The 17524-nt window shown below is 26.9% G+C and overlaps 1 protein-coding gene across 2 annotated transcripts in view; it reads right to left on the bottom strand.

The window, feature by feature from the left end:
- The window catches only part of LOC107447667 (cyclin C), a 24980-nt gene extending 8088 nt beyond the window's left edge, over window positions 1–16892 (bottom strand). For both annotated transcript variants that reach the window (XM_016062639.3, XM_016062638.3), the window contains exons 1-10: window positions 16733–16892; window positions 15235–15341; window positions 13332–13416; window positions 10545–10614; window positions 10377–10428; window positions 10187–10278; window positions 7220–7311; window positions 6270–6337; window positions 5112–5191; window positions 2908–3035 (exon numbers count right to left, since the gene is read on the bottom strand). In XM_016062639.3, coding sequence (XP_015918125.1) covers window positions 2908–3035; window positions 5112–5191; window positions 6270–6337; window positions 7220–7311; window positions 10187–10278; window positions 10377–10428; window positions 10545–10614; window positions 13332–13416; window positions 15235–15341; window positions 16733–16764 — 806 coding nt within the window. In that variant the 5' untranslated portion in view covers window positions 16765–16892. The remainder of the gene's footprint in view (window positions 1–2907; window positions 3036–5111; window positions 5192–6269; window positions 6338–7219; window positions 7312–10186; window positions 10279–10376; window positions 10429–10544; window positions 10615–13331; window positions 13417–15234; window positions 15342–16732) is intronic.
- Between the last annotated feature and the right edge of the window lie 632 nt (window positions 16893–17524).

Below are 17524 nucleotides of genomic sequence, written 5' to 3'. Positions count from 1 at the left end.
ATATATATAAGAAAAACTCTGGATTAGAAGATTATTATGATTAATCAGAGAAAGGAAATAATTTGATAAATTTTAGAAACCTATCAATTCAACAATTTTCTTCAAAAAGAATTTCTTTCATATATTGGTAATAGGTATACAGTAAATAAACTTCTCATTTTTAGCTACAACTTTTTTATGATTTTTTTTTATCTTTACCACAGGGATAAAGGGTATGTTATTTATATTTTTATTGCTAAAAACCTAACAAACTGAATCAACATTTATATCGTGATTTCTTTTCCCAATTAAGATTTAAAAAATAAATTTCTCTCCTAGTGAGTAGAACTGGGAGCATTTTGTTTACTTTTAGCTTCAAATGTCACTAGTTCAATAGCTTTCTTTATTTGAGAGTAGCACAACTGCTATGAACATCCTCTTTCATTAAAACTCATTTATAATGTTTCACCACCTTGAACAAAAAAAACTATTAAGGTACTTATTAAGTTCAACTTGCTCAGACCAGGATAGCTTGGCAAATATTACGCTCACATCCCATCAAATCCTAATGAAGGATAGTGGATTTTCTTCCCTTGTCATCAGACAAAGCATGGTAGGTTTTTGTGGTTTTGCTCTCCGTTAAATGCATCATTAAAAAGTCTCCAGTTCGTCCCGATGATTGATCCAAGAGTTCCGTTTTTTATGAATTGGGTTCAAAATCATAACACGACCGAATTGTACTTTAATAGCTGCAAATCCAATCTGAATTAGCTGTTCATGTTGGTAACAATGAATAGAAATGGTCACTAATGTCAGAATAATGCTAAAATAATGTTTATAAAAATGGATATAGTATAGATAAAGTCTAGGCTCTTTAGTATGACCCTCATTTCAGCAATCATTTCTTTTTAACAACACACACCACTCAACCATGGCCTAACACCTAATCCCGTTTTACGGGCTCTTATCTTTTAACAATCATGGAAGGAACGCTACAAAATTTTTATCCCAATCGGACAACATGGCCTCCACCTAAGCTGTTACTCTTTCCAAACTTCCACACCACAACCAACACAACAGATTAGCGTGCACTTTGCTGCTGTATACAAACTAGTTGTTTAGTCAGCTGTAAAGGTCAAATTCACTATCTCCAGCAGAGTTAGTGATGCCTTTACCCACTGTACTACCAGAGTACTTCTTTTATCACGACAGAAACCAGGGTGGCCACTCAAATCAGATTTCAAATTTCCCTGATTTTTCCAGGTTTTCCAGATAAAAATCTTAAAATTTCCAGGTTCTTGTTTCTTTTTTCTTATTAAGTGTAGGATGTGTACAAGAAAAGTGTCCATATTATAAAATATTTTATTCAAAATGTTATTTTGACAATTTGCCAAGATTTTTTATTTATTTTTCAAATGTTTTGGTACAAAATTTTGAATCAAAAATCATATATTGACCAACAAAAGAGTAAAATTAAATATTAATATATAGCTGGTTCTTAAAAAAACCATTCTTTAAAAATATGTTATAAAAGGTTAAAATGAAATAGAAAAAATTAGCATTAATGCAACAATTGTAACGATTTATCGACAAACATTGCTGTCAGCGATGGTAAAAAAATGTGTGATTGGTTGGCTTGCTGAAAAAAAATAATTCACAGATTTCCTTGAATGGGAGGAGAAAAAATTTCAGAAAAAGAGTGCAATATAAAATCTATTATCAAATTATAACCAACTAATTTTTGGAGAATTTTATAAAGTTAAAAATACAAAAACATTTTGTCAAAATAGAAAAAAAAATTACCACCAAAGCATCGGAACAAACTTGAGCCATAAATGGATTCAGCCCAAAGACAGTATTTAAAAATAGAAGCTAATATCCTAAATCTTTTTCCACCTACACCAGAATCTTTCCTAAATTGCACAGTCCCATAGCGGTCAAAGGTTTCTGCATTCGTTTAGCAACAGTAGGAGAATTTTATGTGGCATTCTAGTTTAACAGCTGTAATGGAGCAAATTTTGATGCAAGCAAAGTATAGCTAAATTGATGATATTTCAACTGTTTGGCGATACATTTCCGTTAAAAAAAGTGGATATAATGGATGAAATAATTTAAATTAAGAAAATTAGTAAATAATTTAAATTAGTGAAATTAAAAAAATTATCAAAGAAAAAATTTCCATCTTTTCTTTAAAATTCCCTGATTTTTCCAGGTTTTTATCCAAATTTCCCTGATATTTCCAGGTTTCTTCCAGTATAAAAAAATTCCCTGATAATTCCAGGTTTTCAAGGTTTTCCAGGTGGGTGGCCACCCTGGAAACGTCTATTAGTTCTATTCCTTATTCCACTGTTGCAATTTTACTTTGTCGCCCAATAGAACACTCATAGTAAGCTGTTCAGTAAAGAAACTCCAAGTTTCATTTTTGCACCTTTAATTTTGAAGAAAATCATTTTAATAACAACTGTTAAGCATTTTTGTACTTTTGCTGCACTATTGTAAACTAATAAAAGGAATATACTAACGATTAAATTATAAACTATTTTTTATTACTGTTTTAAGCAAAAAGTTATCAAATATTTATTTTAAAATTAAAATAATTCAGTAGTTTCAATAAATTCCTCGTACTAGTTCTACCGTAACTTGTATACAAGATATAAAAAAAAAGATAGAATAAAAGTCAATTCTCATGCAGCTAACAAACTTAAAATAGTTTCATAATTAAAAAAACATGTTTTTAAAAATACTGAATATTTTTAAAATTAATGTTTAAATAATTCATCGGAAAAAAAAACCTATAATGAAGTTTCATCAGAAAAGCACTGTCATACAAACACTAAAATATATACTACCACTAAACATAAATCCAACGAAAGAAAAATTATTTCTATAGATTTTCAACACATTTGGCATTTCAAAAAACATTAATACCTGGTAACATTGGTAGGCTGTATCTTTGGTTTGGGAATTTTAGTAAGAAGAGCAGGTACTTCCTTCTTTTCATCAAACTGCTTCCACATATCATAAAGAGAAAGAATCTGTCTCGTAATTTCAAGAATCTGAAACGAAATCAAATTGTATAAAATAAAATTTATTCTTATCCATTATGTAAAATGGGAAATAAACAACTGTGGTTTAAGCAATAAATAGAATTAATTAAATGTAAAAAATGCTTCATTATTTAGCTTTTTTATAATATAAAAATAAATTATTACATATTTATAAAGTCAGAGGTACTCATTGCACAATTTTTAAAGTTTGATTGCAATTTGTATATACAAGCTACATATATATGCGTGGAACATAATATATTTAATATTAAAAAACATAAAATTAATAAATGAACACTTAGATTATTAATATAAATATAGACAGCAAACAAAAAACTTAAATATGAAAGAAAAAGACACTTAAAATAGCAGTGGGTTCACCAAATAGTTCAAAAAGCAGATGATTGTTAGATTTAAAACCTTTTCAACAATTATTCTCATGGTCTCATATGATTAAGAAATGACCACAAACAAGATAATCTAATAAAATTAATTCAGCAACTGATTAAATTTTTCTAAAAAGTTTGGAGAAACCTTTTACGCAGAAGTGAATTGATAATTGTTGAAGATGATGATGATTAATAATATATTTTGTAAATTTTTAAGAAACGAAGAAAAAATACAAATTTATAAACTACAAATATTGAATTTTCTTAATATTTGTACACTTTTTAAAATACGGTAGAACCTTGATCGATTGTTTCTCTAGGAACCATCCATTGATAGATACAGAAAAACGAGAAATACAAGTCAACTTAAAATAACAATTTTTAAGTAGTAAACTTACAATATATATAAACATTTTAATTAAAAGAATTATGCAGTTTCTGCAAAAATATTTACAATGCAAAAGAAATATTAATAAGTATATTAAGTTATTTAAAAAGCTTGGAACTTAGATACTGATTGCTTTTAATTTTTTTTTTTTTTTTTTTTTTTTTTTTTTTTTTTNGTTTTTTTTTTTTTTTTTTTAAGTTCCTGTCAATGCAAGAAATCCCTCATTGTTTTAAAGCCTTCTGTTAATATTTGCTCTAATTGATTGCGTTAAATTCAGTCTTCGTGGATATCACTTTGCACTTCTTCAGCTTTTACAACCATTTCTTGAACCAACAAGAACACAAGTTTCAACATTTTCTTCAACTGATACAAAATCATCATAAAACCTGTTATTTTAGACTTTTTACACAACCTGTAACAAATCCACATTTTCATCATTAGCATCTGAAGTAACTGTTTTTTTTTTAAATACAGATTGTCTTTTAATATATAGTGGTATAATTTTTGAACAACAGACAAGGAAATCTGCTAGTTTCAAAAACGATCCAAATTGTTATTATTAATATTTAGAGGGACCATTAAAAAAGTATGATAGATATGATAAAAAAATTAAATGCAGGAACAATGGATCAAGGTTGGGCTGTAATAAAATTTGGTGTCCACACAACATTTGCTCAAACATAAAATAATACTAAAATAACTGCAATTTTAAATAAATTTATTTTATGAAAAAAAAAAAATTTTTTTTTTTTGATTGCTTGTTTGATAAATAAAAAACTAAATTTGTAACTTAGTAAGTTAACTAATATCTAATCATAAAATCAATTCAATTTACGAAGTCAATTTCGATACATAAGAGGTAAATAAACACATTGAAACAAATTGGAAAAGCGCACAAGGCAGCTGAAACCAAATTTGTTTTACATAAAATAGAAATAAGACATATATAAAATCTTTACAATTAAAATAAAAATGAAAATATAAAACACACATTTATACTTTCATTGTACAAACACACATTTATATTTTCATTGTGCAAACACACATTTATATTTTTATTTTAATTGTAAAGATTTTATATATGTCTTATTTCTAAGTTAATTAATAGTAAGTAAGAAAAATAATTTTAAATGCTAACTGCATCTATTTTTATAGGAAATTTTTATACTGCATATTAAAAGGGTCAAGGAATGACTGAGGTATAAAAAAAATTATTTTTAACTCATAACATTATTTGCTAAGCTCTATTACCAAACCATGGTACCATAGTACTAAATAATCAAATATATATATATATACATTCAATACCTTTTCCATGTCTACATTCAGTTCAGCAAACCATTGCTTACAATCCTTTCCAAGAATAACACAGGCCATATGTAAACAAGCTATAAAGTAAACAAAAATAATAGTCATTTCTGACTCCACAGTTTCAAGTATCAAAAATAGTAGTCATTTTATTTAACTCTAAGATCAAAGTTTCAAGCAACAACAAAAAATTAAACCACTGGATGAATTCAGCAAATTATGAAACCTGTTGCAATTGAGATGCTACATTTCCACTGCATTTTAGATAATTCTCTGTAGTAATATTCAGTGAACATTAATCAATATTCTATAAGCTACATTCTATTTAACAATAAGACTAATTCAATTATATTATAAGAAGATTAGTAATCAGAGCTAAAGTTAATTCAAGACTTTGCCTTTCAAATCAAAATAAGTTTATAATTGGGTGGAAAAATCAGGATTTGTCTCCATATTGCATTGATGTTACAAAAAATAAATAAATAAAGAGATCATGAATGAATGAAATGTACAGGGATATAATGAATTATTTTAAAAAATCAGGAATTTAGTTTTTACCATACATAAAAGAGAAATCTCACTTTAAAATATGGTAAACAAAGCTTGCATGGTAATATATTATCGATGGTAAATACATTTAGACGGTTAAAAAACTTAGATTTTTTTTTTTTAAATGTAAAATATATTTCAGTTTTTCTTTTGCAAACTATTTAGAAATAATTGAACTATTATTCTTGACACATCATTACTACTCATAAAAGTGGCCCTATAGGTCTTGAAAGAATGTATTACCTAACTTAGAACTCTGAACAAAAATGAGTCAAAAAAGTATTCTATAAATTTAAACACAATGCTAAAATACTAAAGAAAGATATAACAAATATATAAAATAAAGATATATACAAATACTAAAGAAATTAATAAATTTCAAAATAGAAAAGTAAATACTGTTCAAGATTTTCAATTTATATGCTACTAAAAACATTGAGAAAAAAAAATAAAATAAAATTATTTTATGAAATTCAAAATTGTAATTAGTTAAAAACAATTTTTTTAAAGTCTGTAAGTATAAAGTTGAAAAAAGTGCAAGAAAAAAACAACTAAACTATATTGATTACATAAAAATAGTCTTATACTTCATGTAACTTTTATATATACCTAATGCAATTTGATGAGGAGGATAAAGAAGACAAACATCAGTTCGTAAGCTGTCGTTTATCACTTTCCTAGAAGTTAAACAAAAAAGAATCTTAGAAACCTATCATATCTGTAATGAACGAACTATTTTGATTATTATTATATACAATGACTTGTTAGATTAAAAATTCTACATTTTGAATGTTTAAAAATCTTTTTCATTCATATAAGGAAAGGTCTTCCATTTTCTGAATGAATTATATGCTACTGCTGCAACAGCTTTTCAACTTGCAACTAAAACATTTAATTCGTTATTTCTGTAATTTGCATGCAAATGTCATACTATAAACTTGACGAGTATGTATATCCAATATTCTAGTCTCTTATAAGTGTTACAATATTTACCTCTCTTATGAGTGTTTCAATATATACCTCTTTAAATTGTTCTAAATTTCAAACAAATGTCTAGTTTTCATTTTTATACATAACTGTAACAATTTATTTAAAAGTTCATTGTTTAAAAAAACTATTTAACTATATTTTCTAACTGAATACAAAAATTCTATCACCTTATTGTTAGATTAAACTAAATATTAATGTAGTCATTTATAAAAATATTAAAGTGATTTAAAATTTAATTAACAGCAGAGTTTCATGGAACAAGAACCAAAACCAGCCAAATTACATCAAAACATAAATAAAAATAAAATTTTAGGTTTGTACAAGTTACCAAACAAAATGCACATATAATAAATATACATAAATAAAAATAGTAAAGTTTGAGATACATAGTATAAGCTTTTTTTTATACATAAAAAATTTTTTATTTATAAAAAATAACTTAATATAAAACAAAATTAAACCATGTGATATTATTGCCGTAAAAAATTTGTTTGTTTTTGGTGTTAAATTTCTTAGAGTTAAAAAGATTAAATAAGATAGAAAAGAAAGAATAATGGTCATATTCTTACCATGCCATAGGTAAAAGAGCTTCTTCCTTTTTGATATCTTTTACATAATACACTAGAGGCCTGTATGGATGGTATAACACTAGACAGCAGTCCTAATAAAATTTCATACTGAAGTATTAATTTTACTCCCAATTAAAAAATGCAAAAAATTTACAAAATAATTTTTTAACAATATGTGAAAATTACAGCTTCAATAAACATAAAATGCTTGATAAAAAAAATAAAAAATATTAAATGAAATAATAAATTAAAAAATGATCTATTTTTTGGTCTCATACCATTTTAGATTTAGATTTCGTTTATTTATTTATTTTTTTTAAAAGCCACTAATCCCAAAAATAGTATTTATAAATGGTTATGGGGTGATGTCATTCCAGAGCTGAAAAATATAGATTCTTGGAAAACAGTTAAAATAAATTAATTATTTATTTATTTAATTTATTTTCCCATGAAAAGCATAAATAAATTATTTTCAAAAAAGACAACACTTCTTGATTTTATTTAATAAAGTATTGATGAAAATATTAGTTACAATGCTTAGGAAGAAAAAACAAATTATACAACAAAATAATCATATTAAAAAAAAATTTATAGCATTTAATATGAATTTTAAGTTTTTAATTTACTAGTACTGTTTCACTCACATAACTTCATTAAAATGTAACAAACATTGCATCATACACATTTTTCAATTTCCAAAAATTTATAGTTTGTAATTTACTATATTTAAAATTCATTTGAAAAAAAAAATTTCAAACACAAAGCAATTGAAATTTCTAAAGGTTTTTAAGAAAACTTTTATTAAATATTAGTACAGTTAGAAATAAATGTTTAATAACCATAATTTGCAAGCTAAATCCATTGTGATTAACACTTCTTGATTAACACTTAATCCATCTTCATTAACACTTACATGAGAAAAAAAAACTTTAATTTTTGAAATAAAATTCCAAAATTAAGATTAAAATTTAATAACCAGAGATTTATCACATCACATGAAAAAGATGGCAATGACATTTTTCAAAGATGGCAAAACAGAATTTTTGAAGGAAAAACAATTTGGAATTACTTTTATTTAAATTTTAAAAAAATTTTACACTTTCCAATTTTCAAACTTTGATTTAAAATTAATTTTATAATTAAAGTATTTAATATTTTTAATTTAAAATGATTACAATTGTTAAATAATTATAACAAACTAATCAATGAATCCCTAAAATCATAATTTTTATTCAAACTCATCATCTTCAAGAATTTATAGACTAAGACCTGATTTCTCAGTTAAATTTTAAATGACGAATAAATTATTTAGATGAGGAAACAAAAAAAATTTATTTATTCTGAATTATTCTTGACAGAACAAGTCCTCCTTCATGATTCATAGAACCTGAACTACAGATTTAAATAGTTTTAAAAGCTTATTTGTATTTAAATAAACTTTAAAATGGGTATAATTGGAATATGTTTATTGAATAGTAAATTACTTTATAAACAGCCAATGGAAATTTATAATTTAAAAGTAAGAATAAAGATAAATTTAATTAACCTTTTCTTTATGCTGAATGAAAATGCATCAATATTTGACATTACATCAAAAAATGGTTTGAGTTTTTTCTGAGTTCTAGACTTATTTAGAGCATTGATGTCAGTGGTAACAATTGAAGTAGAAACATTAGAAGACTAATTTTATCTCATCCTTGCTTTTTCAATAGCAAAGTTTCTTTTTAGAGGGGCAAGACATTGATTTATGCCATCACGAATTAATTTAATCCATAATTCAATGAAAACTTTTTAACCCTATTCAAAATTCTAGAAAGAATGTCTTTCCAGAAACAGCAAAAATTAAAAGGTCACAGGGGGAAGCAAATTCAATAGGATCTAACAACATATATTTCTTTTTATCTGTAACAAGGATAGCTTATTTGCTTCATTTTTAATTTAAAACATATTTGTTTAAAAAAGAAAAAATATTTAAGGGATTAAAAAATTTAAATGTTAGCCTAAAATTTCGGCGCAAAATTGAAAAATTTATTTTTAGAGCGACACATAAACGAAGGATGTTTATCATTATTTTCCTATCTAATGTACTGGGACCTATAAAAATCGACATATAAATGAAAAAGGTGCATAAAAGAGGTGATGTATAGGTGAGAGGTCACTGCATAATGAAACTGAAGAGAAAAAAAAGAAAAGAAAAAAAATATTTTATACAAGTTCGAAAAGGATAGCAAACATCGCAAAAAAATAAACATAATCAAATGCGAAAATGTAAACAAAAATAAGCTTAAAGTTAATATGATGCTGTCAAAAAAAAAATTTTTTTTTCTTTATTTCCAATGGCTGGGGCATATGAGCAAAGTACAGGACAAAAACAGAGGAAAGAAAAACAAAAAGTTCCAAGAGATAGAAGGCTATTGCCCTAAAAATCTTCTAGCTTCTCAATATCTGGAAGTATCAGTGCACAGGCATGAAGGTGATGTTTCTCAATGGGCTCACTCTTGTCACACAGGTGACAGGCAGCCTCATTAAAAATAACAACGTGGTTCAGATAAGCAGCAAGACAATCATGTCCAGGGTCAAACATTGTTACAATATACAAATTGAAATATTTTTGATAGAAATATTTAAATTAAACAGAAAAAAAAATTAAAATGTACTTGATAGCTGCAACGTAAACAAACTTGATAGCTCTCAAAACTTCAAAAGGACCACGCCCTCTTTTTAGCAAAATAGCTTTAAAATTGTTGAGAAATTATCGTATCAAAAAAATTCAGACACCACATGATTAAAATTGATTTTCTTCATATTTCTAACAACAAAAAAATTTCATTTTCAAAAATTTTAAGATTTTGAAGTCTTGTGTCCCAATAACATGCTAACATCTGTTATTCTAGTACACCAATTATACTGGCCGAAAGAAAGAATGCAAAAAAGTGATAGTTAAATTGGCATAAAATTTATACTCACCATCATTTCAAGTAAATAAAATTCACACTCTAAAACATGAGTCATTCTATAAGGAAACTCTTGGGGATAAGCATAGGCAAATTTGTTCTTTACTAAAAAAAATGAAAAAATATTAATATAACAACAATCACAGAAAAAGAAACTTTTACAATAGCATGACAAAGACGGGATTGAAACTTATGTATCTCACCGAGAGTTTGGCAAGTAGAAATCAGACGACTATTTGAAATAACACCATATTCCTAAATTAAAACAAACATAAGGTAATATAAGCATTTTTTTTTAATGAAACTGAACTAGTTTTCATAACATAATGAATAATAAAGCATTTCAATATATTAAAATTATGCATACTTACTTCTACTTTAGAAGCTAAAAATATACAAGTAGGAGCCATGAGCAATGGATCAATACACTTCAAGCTATTTCTAAAAACATAAAAATATATATTTTAGTATATGATAACAGAAACAGGGTGCGTAGCCAAATCTTTGAATCAAAAATAAGCACTTTTTAAAAAATTTTCAAGCACTCAAAAAATTTATATTGAATCAATGATATTAATGAAAAACAAAAACTTTTTATGAATAGTTTTAGCATTAAAAAAAAAAAAACTCAAAAAGAAACGGACGTAAACCGAAACAATCAGTACTTTCCCACATCACCGAGTGAATTCAACTTGACTCTGAACTCAGAACAAAAGTACCCTTACCCCCTACATCAAAAAAGTGTTAGAAGTAAAATAAACAAGAATAAAATTATAAATTAAAAAGAAAAACATTTAATAAGGATGTGACTCTATCCGAATTGGAGCACTCGGGTTTTAGTTTCGAGTGTGCGCAAGTCATAATGTGGGTACGACATGAAGTCAGTGTGAATGATTACGTAGCAAACACCCCATTTTTCGTGAAATGCAGGGGATCCGACAGATATCACGGAAAGAAAAAAAAAATTTTGAAAAAAAAGCACTTTTTAAAAACGCCAGCTGAAAAAAGCACCTTTAAAAGCTTTTAAAAATGAAATCTTCCAAAAAGCACCTTTAAGTACTTTTTACAAGCGCTATGCACCCTGAGAAATATAGTAATTTAAGTATAACATAATCAGTGTTCTCTCTAAGCATTTTTTGAAGGGCAGCCTGCCTTGCTTATCCTTTGATCCCGATAAATGTACCCTCTTTTCCCTTTTTGTAAAAAGTAAGCTAACATCTCTTAAAAACACTGACTTTTTATTCATACTCCAATTGAAAAAAAAATTGATTCACTGATTAAATAATAACACATTGGATAAATTATCTGTTTAGGTGTAATTCTGATTACCATTACAAATGTTTAGTTTGAAAGGATTATTCTCAACTGTTTACATTTTTATAAGCATCTTTTTATGGGAGGAGAGGATATTTATAAACTTTTCAATTGATTTTAAAACTATTTTTCAAATAAATACCCTTTAAAAAAATGCACCTCTAAATATGCATTTTCTCATAATTTTTAGTTTAAATTATAGACAAAAGCTTCAAATTTATCAATTAATAAATTTTTTTTTTGTTAGTTTATTTTTTTGGGAGAAAAATAATGAACAGAGATAGCTTTTTAGCATGCCTTTAATTGTTTTTATAAACTACAAATTTCAATCATTTTTTGATAAAGAGAGAGAACATTTTGAAATACACTCATAAAATAGTATGAGAAGGTAATTTAAAAATTAAAAGTCATATATTACATAATATAACACATTTGGATAAATATTTACAATGTTACGTGAGTGCGCTTTCAAAACTCAAAGCACCCTTTTCAGGGAGAAAGCGCCCTGCCTTTTTTTATTCCTAGGGAGAACTCTGATGTAATCATACGTCTTACAGTAGGTTTTAATTTCAAAAAGCCTTCTAACTTAAGTATTTACACCTACTATAACAATAGGGACAAGATTTAACTAGCCCAAGAAACAAATTTTATGATTTAACAAATTTTTCTTCAAATAGAATAAAGGCAAAATCCTCTATTTAATGAATAGTAAAATCCTATTAACAAATTATTACAACAGCCAAAAATATTGCTAGTTTGTGTTAGAAAAATATTAAAATGCTTTTTAAATGACAACAGTATTTACTTGTCAGAGACAGAAAAAAATAGCAATAATGATTACATCACATTTGATGACAGGCTGTCTATCTGTAAGTAATGAAATTGTTGATTTTTCTTAAACAATGAATAGTGATTTTGAGGCAGAAATTGATTCTCTTAAAACTGTTACTTTTTCACAATATTTTTTTCCTTCCAAAAAAATCAAAAAGAGTTTTTTGATACAGGAATCAAGAAAATTCTCAAACATCACACAGTACACACTTTAAACTTTTAGCTTCCGAATAAAAATTCAAAAATTTCTAATGAAAGATATTTTTGAGATGCAGATTACTAGAATGAATGCAGAATTTTTTTTGCTAATTTTTATTATGGTCTGGGAAATTACAAATAACTGTAAAAAAAAAACATTTTTCCAGGACTATTTTGAGTCAGGGGTATAATTATACAGAAAAGTGATTTAAATATTTGACTTTTTCGAAATTCAATTTCTCAGGAACTATTAACCAATTTTGCGCAAATTTTGCCATGAAAAATTACCATCTTTAAAATGATGCAAAAAAATTTCATACCTCGCAATTCAAAATTTTTTCAACCATTATTAAATATAACAATAAAAAATAATACATAAAAGTTCTTTTTTGCATGAAATTATCTATGGATAATTGAATTTTATAATAGTGTGCAAAATGTTTTTGATTTGCTTAAAAAGTTTTCAAAATATAACGAAATATGCAAAAAGTAAAATTAGCATTAAGAGGTTCAAACTTCGGTGCTCTTTGCTGTAAAAACTATTAAGACCATATTTTCCAGATTGCGACTACCCCTTATATTTTGGGGGTCAAAAATCTAAAGGGGTTGCAAAAAAACAGAAAGTACGTTTTTATGTCTGATTTCTCAGCTAAAAATTTCGTCGGCACTAATTAACACATTTGAGGTCACTCCCTCAAACCATTAAGATTGAGTCCTAGAACGTGAAGATCTAATCATTAGATCCAAAGTTATTCATGGTAGTCCTTTTGTTCACACTGTACACATACATGCAAATAAACATTTTGTTTTTTTACCTGACATAAAATCTCTTAAAATAGACAGTAGCAGTTGCAATAACTTGTTGCTTAACTTTTAGTTGTTCTCCAATTGCTTGAATGACTAAAATAAAAGGCATATTTTGAAAGATACTTTATATAACTTAATTTTTTTAGAAACATTTTTGTAGAAAAATAATTTACAGCAAATAGAACTAAAGTTTTCAAAAGTAAATTCAATAACCTTTGCTTAAAAATAAATAATGTATTGTAATCCTTCTAGAAATGATTGAAGCATACTGCTAAAACATATTGCAGGAAAAAGCTTATTAAACAATATCTTGGTGTGTGAGTAATTCAAAAAATATATTTTTACTTCCCACCATCGTTAATATAATTTACATATATTTGCTTCAAATGTTTGAATATTGGTCAGGACATTATTTGAGTTTCATTTCATTATGCAAATTTAAAGTACTATGTTTAGTACTATGTAAAGTACTAAAGTAAATTTATTTATAAGAACTATGTGTTATACTCTTCCAACAAACTTCATAGAAATTGAAAGAAATTAATTTCATTATTAATTTATTTAGTTAGTTAGTTAAATAAATAATCCCAAAAACTTAAGAGGTAAAATATTACTTAATTACAAACTTTAGTTGCTTCAAAAAATTAAAAATTTTAAATAACAATTGACATGTTTCGAACGCTCAAAAATAGGCTCTTATTTTCTGGGTGAATATTTACAGCGTTATAAGAGTGTTCGAAACAAGTCAACTGTTATTTCCAATTTTTAATTTTTTGAGGTGAATGGAACTTTTAATCAAGAAGTTAGGTGTTTCACTTTGCAAAATTTTTATAATTTTTTTACTAAGAAAATAGTAAAACAAAACAGCGTGCAAAATATCAATCAGACCGAAACATAGTGTCGTTTTTGACATTTAATTCAAGAAAGAGTTAACAGGCTTTAATTTTGCATTATCCAAGTCATCAGAAACCTTTTGACATTTAACATAGAAAATTTAAATGCTAAAATCTTAAAAACCAATTGCTTTGTGAGCAAAATATATGAAGGCCTTTTGAAAATAATCCACATTTTCAAACTTGGTCACGCAGAAAATATCGTATCAATCAGAATTATAATGATCTGATGGTGCAATGTCAAGCAAATATGGTGGGTGATTGGAGAACTCCAACACCAATTCATCATTTTTTTCACAGATTGTTTAGCATAATGTGGTCTTGCGTTATCAGGCAAAATTCAATGTTAACTTTAAAGATGAATCTAAGAGCAATTTTAATCTGCAATTGCTGATATACTTTAAAATTTGAGAAATTAATAAAAATTTCGGATGTATGCTTTCGTAAAAAGCACAGTGCTGTAGGAAATTCAAGACATCTTTAAAGAAAAGGCACCTCTTATCACAAAACAAATATTTCTTAGAATACAGTGAGACTGAAAATTACTAAAGTCACGTCGATTTCCTCCCTCAACAAAAGGATTTTCTCGAATTTTTTTTAAAAAATCAGTATTTGCAGATCGTAAATTATCACAGGGCCGGATATCATTAGCACAAATGAAAAAGAGATAAAACAAGGAATGGTACACTTTTTGTAGGGTTTTTTGGTTGCCAAAATATTATATATATTTCAACATTTCATTTCTGGAATATAAGTGTATTTTAACTGTTATTTTTAACAAGCAAATGAGAAAAAAAAAAGCTTTTAGAAAGGGAAAAAATAAGATCATAAAAAGCTTTTACTTTTAATCTAGCCTTATCACACTTTGGTACCCCATCTACTCGGCACCCTAAACAGTCGCTTACCCGGCTTACTCCTCGGACCCGCACTGAATTAATCCTAACTCATACTACAATAAATAAAATAATAATTTTCTCCATATAAATGAAAAAATATAACTCATATTTTAAACACTTACAATTAGCAAAGAAAATCATTAATTTTTGATATTCTTCTTCTGGAAAAATTTGAAGATCATGGTGGCGCTCTCGTAGCAAATCTTGCCGATCTAGCAGCCATTGTTGACTGAAAAGCAATAGGATAAAATTCTTCAATTATGATAATAATGCCAATTTTATTTTAAAATATATAAATAGTAATAAAGCATGAGTTAAACAATAAAATAAACATATATAATAAATAGTAATAAGCATAAAGTATGGTATATGTTCAACACCTCTTAGAAAAGAGAATGCTTACATACAAATAAATGTAATAGTCAGACGTTAGCAAAAACTACGCAGTGTGGAAAATGTGAAAGACGCCACATTGTTCGGAGTATTGAAGGATCGGATTTCTCTGTTATAGAGACAGTCTATTTTCTTACAAATGTCGATCTTTTACAGTCTATATATTTACGTACCTAGCATCTGCTGAAGCCTTATGTACCTAACTTCAGCTCTTATAGATTGGTCTCATAAATGTTAGAAAATATTGGAGTAAATATAAATGACACCCAGAAAACTGGTAGGAGAGATTTCCGTACCATGATCTGTGGAAGAATAATCACAAACTCTTTGCAACTTCCATGCAGAGGCCTGCGAGAAAATTAAAAACAAAAACACAAAAAGGGACCAACTCGAAGGATATAACTCATAACCATCCCCGTGCAAATATCTACATGTTTTTTTTTAATTTTTTAAGTTCAAAATCTATTTAGCACCTTGATGAATGTAGTTGGCGCAACAGATCATGATACAAAAATATCCCCTGCAAGTCTACAATGCAAGAAATTAAATCTGTAACAACGGAATTGCCCATAAATAACTTAACTTATTTAAAGATTTTGTAGCTTGCAGTTTGGAATGATAAATATAAAAGAAAATAAACATAAATTTAATATATATATACATTTTTATTTACTTTATCGATTAATAGAAGTTTCTCTGGTTAAATATTTAAAGTAACTAGAGATGTCGTGATCTGTCCAATATTATAATTGGGTGACCTCTTATTTTTGCAATTTCTCATGTTTTTTGCAGAAAAGAGGGAAAATGACTTAAAAGTAAAATTTTTTAAAAGTAAGAAATAGAGATAGAAAAAATACAAGATTTTTGTTAGAATAAAAGCTCTTATATTCAGTGCCCAATCAAAGGGACATCCAATTCTACTCTCTAAAAAAAAAAAGATCGTTATAATTTTTACAAATTTATAAATTTGCGTCTCCATTCTAATAGAAATTTTTAAAATAACCCTCAATTAATTACATTGGGATTGCTTAATAAAACAACTTTGCTTGTAATAACTAATAAATTGAAAATTCAAGAATCAAACAAATGAAAAACTAAATAAATATAGGATTCAACACAAAATATATTAAATTTAAAAGTAATAAAACAATTAAAGGTTAAAAGTTTAGTAAAATTGAAATGTTTAAGTGGCTGCTTAATCATAGAATAATAATAAATAGAACTTACAAATGTGAACTCTGCCAGAAATTTCCAGCCATTTGTGACTAGCTAAAGCTTACACAAGTTTTTGTTTGTTTCATTATGCCATATTTGAGATACCTGTTATTTATATAACAGGTTTCATTTTTAAAAAGAACAAGTGCATATCGGAACAGCTACAAAATAACCGTTAAAATACAGAGGTCTTTGCTAAAAAAAATAACTGCGATTGCATTTCTGACACGCCTCTCTGACAGTTCATTGGCCCAACATGTAGCCAATGAAAATTTTGTCTGAAAATTTTGGCATGCTTGAATAAATTTACGATCAAAATGGGATATAGATGGCAGTGATATCTTGGCGTACAAATGCTAAATACGCCTGGGGTGGCACACAGCAGAACTCTTTTTCCTAGGGCAACACTAAGCATGCTTTCATTTTACCATTATGGTGTGGTGACTAGATAGTACGTTAGTTTCTGTCGCGATTTTCAAACCGATTAAAACTTTTCAAGCTTGGATCAGGAACTCAAAGCTGCATTAAAATAATGCATCAAGTAAAAATTGTAAGCATTTTAAATTATATCTTTGAAGGTGAGGTCTCTAAGCATGGAGCCAATCTTATTGGCGATCGAAATGGGTTGCAGATGGCATAAAGCAGAACTCTCTACCTCTGGCAACACTTCACATGAAGGAAGTATGACTGAAAACAACATTAAACATAGCTCTAAAAAAAGTATCACGGAAATTTTAAAAAATATTTCTATTGAATAAAAAGGGAAAATATCGTAGAACATTCCTATACAACTGAAAGGAGGAG

Source organism: Parasteatoda tepidariorum, chromosome 5 (assembly GCF_043381705.1).
Source record: "Parasteatoda tepidariorum isolate YZ-2023 chromosome 5, CAS_Ptep_4.0, whole genome shotgun sequence".
In the NCBI taxonomy this organism is placed as follows: domain Eukaryota; kingdom Metazoa; phylum Arthropoda; class Arachnida; order Araneae; family Theridiidae; genus Parasteatoda; species Parasteatoda tepidariorum.
This window is presented reverse-complemented; position numbering and strand designations above follow the sequence as displayed.